Source organism: Typopeltis vanoorti, chromosome 10 (assembly GCF_054136105.1).
Source record: "Typopeltis vanoorti isolate ZY-2024b chromosome 10, IOZ_Tvanoo_1.0, whole genome shotgun sequence".
In the NCBI taxonomy this organism is placed as follows: domain Eukaryota; kingdom Metazoa; phylum Arthropoda; class Arachnida; order Uropygi; family Thelyphonidae; genus Typopeltis; species Typopeltis vanoorti.
The window spans coordinates 119,193,051-119,202,748 of NC_143558.1; the positions used below are offsets into that span (position 1 = coordinate 119,193,051).

Below are 9,698 nucleotides of genomic sequence, written 5' to 3' on the forward strand. Positions count from 1 at the left end.
AACTTTAATATACACTTTCCGATATTTCGGCGAACGTCACGTTGCCATCTTCTTGGGAACTTACTAAAAAGACACGTGCACACAAGTACTAATAACAGCAAATGAGACTGAAGCTAGGAAGCTAGCGTTTTCCTAAAGTCCTGATGGTGCCCCCTGGCGGGCTATATTGGTAGTTCTTGGCCTTTGGGCTGAAGTTCTTCTGATAAAAGTTTCCCAAATTTGGGGCAGTTTTATGCATCCAAATTTGTTGAGGTTTGCCATGTTCCTAAGGGCCGAGGCTGATTCCATGAATAGTCTTTCATACTTGAACTTGCTGCGGTGTATTACTGTGGCTTTCTTCCATCTTATTCTGTGGCGAGTATCCAGAGCGTGGTCTGCAAGCCCAGAGTGGCTGTACTGGTGAAATCGGATGTAATCCTTGTGTTCTGAGATTCTGATATTTGCTGTCCTGCCTGTTTGGCCAAAGTAGGACAGAAATATCGGAAAGTGTATATTAAAGTTTATTTAATCTATATTTCCAGTATACGCTGTCAATTCCTTAAATATTAGTTATCATGTCTAACCAGTGTATAAGCCTCTCAACAAGAATAATGATTCTAAAGCAAGTGTAATGTTCATATTTTTGTCTTGAAGCATTTTACTCACAGGGTTTATTCTGTTAAGTAAATCATGCCCAGTTATAAGAGAGCAAATAAATTTGTAGTCCTTTATTCTAGCACATAATGTTTGTGCTTCATGCTGAGTTTCTTTATTAAAATTTTCATTATTTAAAATTTCAAAAAGTGCATCGTAAATTTCTCGTAACTGATATCGTAGAGGACGGATTGCATTAATTTTACTTTCCCATCGCGTTTCTGATGGCTGTTTCAATGTTCAATTTTTTACGAACTTTAAAATGATTGCCCAACGTTTGTAAGAGAATGAAAAGAAATTGTATATTTCTTGAATAATTGCAAAGAAACTAATTGTATCTGCATTCACTTTGGCTGCATCGTTAATGATTAAATTTAGAGTATGAGCAGCACATGGCACGTAAAAAGCTCGAGGATGTTTGTTTAAAAGCAAATTTTGGAGTCCATATTTTTTCCCTTTCATATTTGTCCCATTGTCATACCCTTGACCTCCCATGTCTTCAATTGGAATGTTCCATTTTTCCAGTTGTTCCATTATTGTTGAACATAAACCACGTCCTGTGGAATCTGATATATCTGCAAAACCTAGAGTTTTCCCTGATCTCGACAATTCCATTGTCACAGGAAAGAAAGCGAATAATAAAGGTCATTTGTTCTGTTTTACTTACATCAGGTGCAGTCTAAAATTATGGAATAATATTTAGAATTTCAATTTGATAATAAAAGTGTATACCTGATTGCGTTACTCAAAGTTTCCAATATTTCATTTTGACTGTCTTTACTGAAATAGTGTACTCTATTGTTTCGTTGTAGGGTTCTTTCAACATGATTTTCCATAACGGGATCAAACATAGCAAACAGTTCGACTAATTTTAAAAAATTGCCATTATTCCTTTCATATAATTTATCAGATGATCCGCGAAAAGCTAAATTTTGGCTACCAAGGAATTTTATAATTTCAATCAAGCTTTCTAAAACACTCGTCCAATGTTTCTTTTCATTTCATACATGCTTTGAGTCTGGCAATCAATAGTAGTTTTGTTTTTTAAAATTTTATCAAGTTCCTTCCATTTTAAGAAATTTTACATGTGAGTTAAACTAGTCTCATGTCTATGTAAAGTTGTACTTACATTTCTCCAATCGTTATAACCTTCTACAAGACTACTTAATTAAGTAGGTGCGAAAGGTTTGCAACAAAAGCAAAAAACAGAATTTAAAAATTCGGAATAAATGAGCCATGTTCTTGGCACGAGCTCACCGTTCATCATTTTTCTATTATAATACGTGTCGCCAAATTTATAACCATATGTATTTCTGGGATATATTATATTTTTCTTTTGAACAGGCCCCATTTCAATTAAAACAACTCGTAATTTTTCATCAATATTTCCCCATTCACCTGGATCTTCTAAATTTACAGAGACTAACAATGTATTTGTTTCGTGTACAACTAAATCTTCTCCTCACTGTTTTTCACTTAAATCATGTCTTGTTATCTTATTCAATAGTTGCAATAGTACTTTCATGCAAACTGGATGATGTACACAGTTCTTCAACTCTGATTTCTGATGTATTGAGTTGGTCACAATCTGCATCAGAATCATCGTTACATACATATCGTGCAACCTCTTGCAGTGTTATCGTAGAGATCCTTGTGCTTGTACAGTGTTTGACAAATTGTTTAAATTATCAATATTTTTACTTATTTTCATATTTATGATACTTCCAATCCAACCATATGGAGCCATCAAAGAAAATACAGAAGTGATATTCTCAAGCATTTAAAGAAGATTGGTTAAACTATCCCGAATTAAAAGATTGGCTGCAGCAAGACGTGAACAGCAAAGATACCAGTTACTGTAAGTGTTGTAATATTACATTTAAAAACGCAAACAAATCTGCGCTAATAAAGCATGAAGATTCAGCCAAACATAAAAGTAATTATCAGTCTGCTAAGTGGACAGCTGTTATTACTCAATTTCTAAATAAGAAAAGAGGATAAGCAATTAGCTGGGAGTGAGTTAATAATTGCTAGCTTCTTTTCTGAGCATAACGTCCCATTTTCTCATGTTGATCATTTTGTAACGATGTGTAAACGGGCATTTCCGGATAGTCAAATTGCTGGAAAGTTGGCAATGAAGAAAACTAAACTTTCTTATGTTATTCAGGATGGAATATCATTCCATGAAAAGTCTCAACTTACCGACATGTGCAAGAATCAAAATTTTTCAATTATAATAGATGAGAGTACAGATATCTCCATCACTCAAATCTTGGCTGTTGTTGTACGGTATTTTGATATAGATAAAAAATATGTAGCTGATGCATTACTAGACATAGTACGTGAAGAGAACGGAAGTGCTAAAAGTCTTTACAGTGCTGTCAAAACTCTTCTGCTGGATCATGGCATTCCCTTTAGCAATATCATTGGGTTTGGTAGTGATAACTGTTCCTCCATGATGGGCGTTAACAGTGGATTTCAGAAACTGTTGAAAGATGACGTCCCATCCGTTTTTGTGATGGGTTGCGCTTGTAATTCATTTGCTCTATGCGCTAGTCATGCAGTCAGCGTTTTATCCTCATACGTAGAACCTTTTCTAAAGGATTTAACCTCCTACTTCTCCCGCAGTGCTAAGCGGCAAAGAGATTTTGTACTCATTCAAGAAGCTGCTGATATAGCTACTCATAAAATTCCCAAACTTGCTCAAACCAGGTGGCTGTCGAGGGGAAAAGTGGCATCAACTATTTGAGAACAGTATGATGCATTAGTTCTATACTTTCAAAATGAATCAAGAAGAGATAAAATTGACAATGCCAAAAATATTTATGATACACTTACTGACCTTGGAACCAGACCAATGTTTTTTTTTTTTCCCTTCAGTATAGTCTTGAAAAAGTAAATACACTTGATGTATTTATTTTTCTCAATCACAGCATTTCAGGTTACACCAACTATTCCTAAATGTATCAATAGAATATCTCAATTTACTTAGTTACTTAATTAAAGATGAGATTTTAAGAACAGCTAAATTATCAGAAATTGATCCAAGAAACCAAAACAACTATAAATATGTCAATGATATTTACTTCGGTGGTAAATCAATGGCGCACTTAATTAGAAACTCTTTCGAAGATAACTCTATTTTGCTGAGATTTAAAAATGATTGTTTAAAGGTTCTCGTGGAACTTAGTTCGCAAATAAAGAAAAGATTTGTCTTGTTGCAAAATTACGAATTTTGGATCCAAAAGACCCTAGCCAGTCACCATCTACTATTATTCCTCTTGATGCTCAATTCCCCTCACTTGTTGATGATATTAGATTAAATCAAATAGATGATGAGTGGAGAAGTTATCGTCTCGTAGCATCAGATCTATCAATTCCTAAAGATATTGGCATTCCTCGATATTGGCATTCATTGACTGACATAAAAGTTGGCATGAATAATAATAAATATGGTTTACTGTCATATTTTATGACAAATCTTACTATTCTGCCGCATTCATCTGCATGCTTGGAGCGAATTTTCTCACAAGTGAATTGCATAAAATCAAAATTAGCTAATTCATTAAAAACAGAAACTGTGAGAAACAGAATCCTAGCAAAGCAGTGCTTAGCGAGACAAAATGCAACGTGTACTTCTTGGGAGCCACCGAAAACATTAATCAAGGAGTTGGAAAGTCACACAGTTCATAATAGATATAAAAATTGACTTAATACCGCAAAGCAACAAAGGGAATGTAATCAATTACCAGAAGACATTGGCGAAGTAGAAGAGGGAGAAAATGTCAATTAAAGCAAGTTAAGCATATATTCTTCGTATAATATAAACTTATATATATATATATATATTTTTTTTTAAATGAAAGTAGAGTTTGCTATAGGAAAAGAGAAAGAGAGAATTAATAAAAAAAAAAATAAAAAAAAAAGAGCAAATTTTAAGTCATTTTTCTGGTCAGTTAGTAGGTAACTATTTAAATGTCACTTTTTTGTCATTTTTTAATGTTTTTTATGTGTCATTTTATGTGTAATGTTTTAATTAAACCATGCAGAATTATAAATTAATAGAGGCATATTTAAGTGCATAGTTTGAGTTTTTTGCATATTTAAGAGCATATTTCGGATGTTTTAAATGTTTTTAGTGTATACTTGGACGCATATTTTGCACTTTTTTTACGACCTAAAAATCCGAGCCCTAGTTATTACTACATGGGGAATTTTCCGTAATCTGGGGAATTTCGAAAAATGTGAGTGGCAGCCCTGACTGCAAGTGCACACTTTAACCTTTTTGAAGTCGGGTGAGGTGGACAGGCGTGTTTGTTTCCTTTATTAGTGTTTGAGAGTAATTCATTATGTTTTTTTTTTTGTTGTTGTTTTGAATAATTTCCCACTAATTTTACATCTCGCCATAATGTCTATATAGTGCTCGTTTCAGCTATCTGTAGTTCCCTAGGTTTCCCTTATCGAATGGCAGTTTGTTGATCATTTCAGGTATGCAGAAACTTCGGGTGGCTTTTCCGTTTTGATTATATTTATTATGTAGTTTGTTTACTGGAATCTTGTTGTCTGATATGTTGTTCTGGTTATTCTGTAGGTTCGACGAAAGTAGTGTTTTAGCATGACTGTGTAGTAGCGTAAGCTACGTAAGTATTTGACCCTAAAACACTTACGCTTTGCCTGTGCATAAGTACGGCGCTGCTTAAATATTTTGTGTTCTGTCATTGCGGCCCGTATGAGTTTTCATGCTTCTTTCCCAGAATATCAATTTTACCATTTTATTTTGCGACGATTGTAATCTGCTAAGGTCTGCGAATAATGCGTAAGATTTGACTGCATATCTTAAAATGTTTTCACACAACGCCTTCTGTTTAGAAGCATTCTGTTATAATTTTTAGGGTAGTAAGAAATTGTGATTCTATGTAATTTTCAAAAGTTCATCTAACAAACTTTTTAAGTTCATATAACAAAAGGAATTAAATAAAACTATTGTTTCTGATCTCGAATATCTTACGAAACATGTATGTTCTTTTCTGAGAAGTTGTGTACTTATTATGTTATTCTATTTTAAAGAAGGCACTTGTTTTATCGAAACCAGTGTCTATATGATTTGATTATTTCTAAGTCATGCTTACAAATAGCACACCTCACTGCTATCATATATCACTTTTATTTTTATTTTTTATTGTTATATGTGAGAAATGTGACTAAGTGATTGTGTAAAGTGAGAATTACAAGTCCACGAAGTACAAGCAATATGAGCAACACTTCATACAGAACAAATGAGATATCATTCAAAGATATGTTAAGGAAGTATGAAACATGGTTATTTTCGCTATACAGAATGTGGACTTTGTTCCCAGACTTCTTTTATGTCCATATTGTCACGTATAATATTTTTGTTGTTCTAGAAGTTTGTTCTTCTTATTTTAAATATCAATGACTATCTTTAAGTAAATATAAATATTTTAAAAATTAAAATTAATAAATTTAAAAAAAATTAATGCGCCTGTGTAGCTCAGAAGAATCGGCGTTTGTGCTCTTATGTCACTTGACTGCAGGAAGAAAGACTTGGGGTTCAAATCTAGTCGCCGACTAGAGGAACATTTTCTAAGTCTTTCTCGACCGATTCCCGAGTTAATCGATCTCTGGCACGAGCAAGCGGGTTTTTTCCCCCATAAACTCAAGAAAATCGGCTGTCGAACCCACACTATTTTCAGATATTAAAAATATTGTGTTAGGGTTAGGGACCACGAGATGGAGGGACTTGTTAGCCGCCTTATTCACTGCGTACCGATTAATTGATGTTAGCCTTGGGCCAGCTATCTCTGATTGGCTACCAGTGGAGATTGACTTGCCAACTCAGTCTCCAAAAATTATATAGGGCTAAAACAGCCTCGCCTACTCCCTATACGGGAACAAAAAGGAGTTAGCGATTTTTTTTGCCTTCATTTTATAAACCATGTGATCAATTATAAATTATAATGAATACTGAGGATTTAATTATAATCACCAATTTAGTTTTTTCCTGAAAAACTTTATCTTCCGAAAAAAAATCCCCGCATATATCTTGCACCACGATTTTCTAACTTTAATTTTGGAGTAAAGAAAAGTGTGAGTTATATAGGAGTAAATACAGTATTCATCCATCTTACTCCAGCCTGATTTATTCTCTACACTCTGGATATAGTCTGAAACTGCTTTCTTCAAACACTCCTTCATCATCTCCCATGAAGTGCTAATATATTTCTCTCTCTCTCTCCCCCTCAAATTCTTATGCCATAACACTGCTCTACGCTGACTCTCCAATTTGTTATTAATATCTGCTTTGTATTTCCAAACATACCTCTTCTAAACAGAAAATTCTGTGTTATAGCAATATCCCAGGTCAGGATCACATGATTATTTCCCCAAGCAGAGGCAATGTTGCTGATAATCTGTTTCTTTATATGCTCTCCACAACTTTCTGCAACTCCTGCTTAATGATGCTTATTCATCCATCATACTCCAGTTTCACTATGAGTGCATTGCTCACTGCAAAGTTTTCTGATATTATGACTAGATCAAGCACTCTCAAACTGCATGTTCCTTCCATTACATGTTGTCTGAGGTAATTTCTTAGCAGCTGTATAAATTTAATTTTCTTCCATCCCTGTGTCTGTTTCTCTTTCTAATCAATGTATTCATAGTTTAAACCCCCCCACTCCATACAAAGTGCTTGACTTACTCAGGGCCGCCCCTAGGAATTTTGCCTCCCCATCCCTATCCCAATGGCTTTAACAGGCCTTTAAGGCCCACAACCTTCCAAGCATGCTTGGATTTCGTAACCGAAATACGAGGAAAGAATGGTCACTTCTATGCCTCAAGGTATTCTTGGCTGTATCCCTGTGTGTTCACGGGGCCGGTTTGCCTGCTTGCGGGATGAAAAACACCAGATAAACTGGCGAAAAAACCCTATTGCCCGCGCCCAAGACCGGCTAACTTGGCTATGGCTGAGGAAGATCCTTCAGCTCCTCACGTCTCCGACGGGAATCGAACCTAGGACACTCCTTCCCCAGACATATGGTTGCGAAGCGCAAAGCCACTAGGCTAACCGCGCGGACTTTGCCTCCCCATGCAATAGCATATTTTGCTGCCCCTTTCCATTAAGAAAACAATTTTAATGACTTCTTAAAAGTCACGATGTTAAGCTAGGCTTCAACATGTCTTCAATATATATATATATATATATATATATATATATATATATATATATATACTCGCCAAATGCAGAGTAAATGCAATTTTTCCCCCCAAAAAAAACTTGTCACCCCGTGCAAATGCCCCTATTGCACCATCGGTAGAGTCAGCCCTGTTTACATGGCCCTGCTTACACTCATTATAATAATTTGCTTATGCATGCCATCCACATTATTCTTTATATTCTCCCCTCCTAGCCTATAGCAAGAAATTATACCTTTCATTCCCTTCAACTCTATCTCACACCAGATAGCGTGAGACGATCTGCCCTCTGCATCCCTGTCTTCCTGATTTGCTTCTACCCTTTTTGGGTTTGGTCATCTGCAAAACCCCTCCTCCCATCATGTTTTCTCTGTCATCTCTGAAAATACTGGACTCCTAGCATTCTTTCCCTATGACCATATTATTATTATTATTATTTGACACCTCCAAGGAGCCCAAAGACTCATCGAGGGAGAGTGTGCCAATAGCATCGAACGATTGGCCCTTCCAACTACTAACTGCGCTCAAACTTACTTAACTGAGCCATTAGTAGCAGAGGCTCTACCAATCGACCAACCTTTGCTGGCAAAATGTAATATGCATGTATATAGGTTACAGAATAAGTCGCAGTGATATCAGAGAAAAATTCTCCGATTATTATTATTATTATTATTATTATTATTATTATTATGTGACACCTCCAAGGAGTCCAAAGACTCATCGAGGGAGGTGTGCCAACAGTATCGAATAATTTATCCCTTCCAACTACTAACCACGCTCAAACTTGCTTAACTTTTTTCATCAGCCATTAGTATCAGAGGCTCTACCAATTGACCAACCTTTGTTATTATTATTATTATTATTATTATTATTATTATTATTACGTGTTACCTCTAATGAGTCCAATACTCATCGATGGAGGGCACCTACTCTACAACGCTTCGTCTCCACCACTCAATCCATCAACTACAATGAACCGCATTATCTACACCAACGCCATCTACTGCTCACCACCACTAGTAATTTCTCAGACAATGAGAAACATCCATACCCACGGCAGGATTGAAACCTTTTTCGCTGGAGAACGGATACGCTCACCACTCTGCCAATCTCTTCTGTCAATCATTTTTCACTAATGCTTTTAACCTTTGGCCCATTTGGAGTTATCAATGCCAAAAACATTTCTCCCTTATTCTGTATACTTATAGCATTAGTATATAGAAATTGCAATATTCCCTTCATCCCATGACCATCCTTAGACTCTGTGTTGATTATCCCACTAAAGTTAAGAACCAGGTAAGTGGTCACGATGCTTTAGCATCAAGGTTAGGAACCCCACCTAACTCCAAGTCCATTCAAATGTAAATCATCCTACCCTACAGAAATCCTCTGTCTATCACACTCCATGCATCCACAAACTATACATCAATCCTCCTGCACAAGCTAAAACTATGGTAACTTTTCTAGGATTTTTTTTCAGCTAGTTCCTGAGTTAATTTATCATGTCACTGCAAGTAGGTTCTCTCAGGATGTGGTGTTAAAAGCTCATAGTTTCCTTTAGCAACCACAGACCTTTTCACACACCCCTGATAAAATGCTATATAAACGTACATTTTAGACTAAAATATACCTATCATGGTTTAATTAGAAAAACAAGATGGCAATTGTCTAAAGTCCTCCATTGACAACCGATTTTTAATTGAAGAAATCTGGAATAATTGCAATTATTTGTACTGGTACCTTCAAGATGAGAAATATACCCAGTAATCAAAGAGTAGGCAATTTTTGAAAAGCAGTTATTTCAAGGGATCTGGTTCTAATAACAAGATAAAAACAATTAAGAGATTGCA

The 9,698-nt window shown here is 35.6% G+C and overlaps 1 protein-coding gene across 1 annotated transcript; it reads left to right on the plus strand.

The window, feature by feature from the left end:
• The first annotated feature begins 2,839 nt into the window (after positions 1-2,839).
• LOC150102736 (SCAN domain-containing protein 3-like) lies at positions 2,840-3,382 on the plus strand. Its single transcript, XM_090398729.1, has one exon. The coding sequence runs from the start codon at positions 2,840-2,842 to the stop codon at positions 3,380-3,382; it is 543 nt and encodes a 180-aa protein (XP_090254855.1).
• Positions 3,383-9,698: the final 6,316 nt, after the last annotated feature.

What these genes read in the sequence shown, in the direction of transcription:
- LOC150102736 (XM_090398729.1), top strand. Translation starts at nt 2,840, where the DNA reads ATGTGCAAGAATCAAAATTTTTCAATTATAATAGATGAGAGTACAGAT.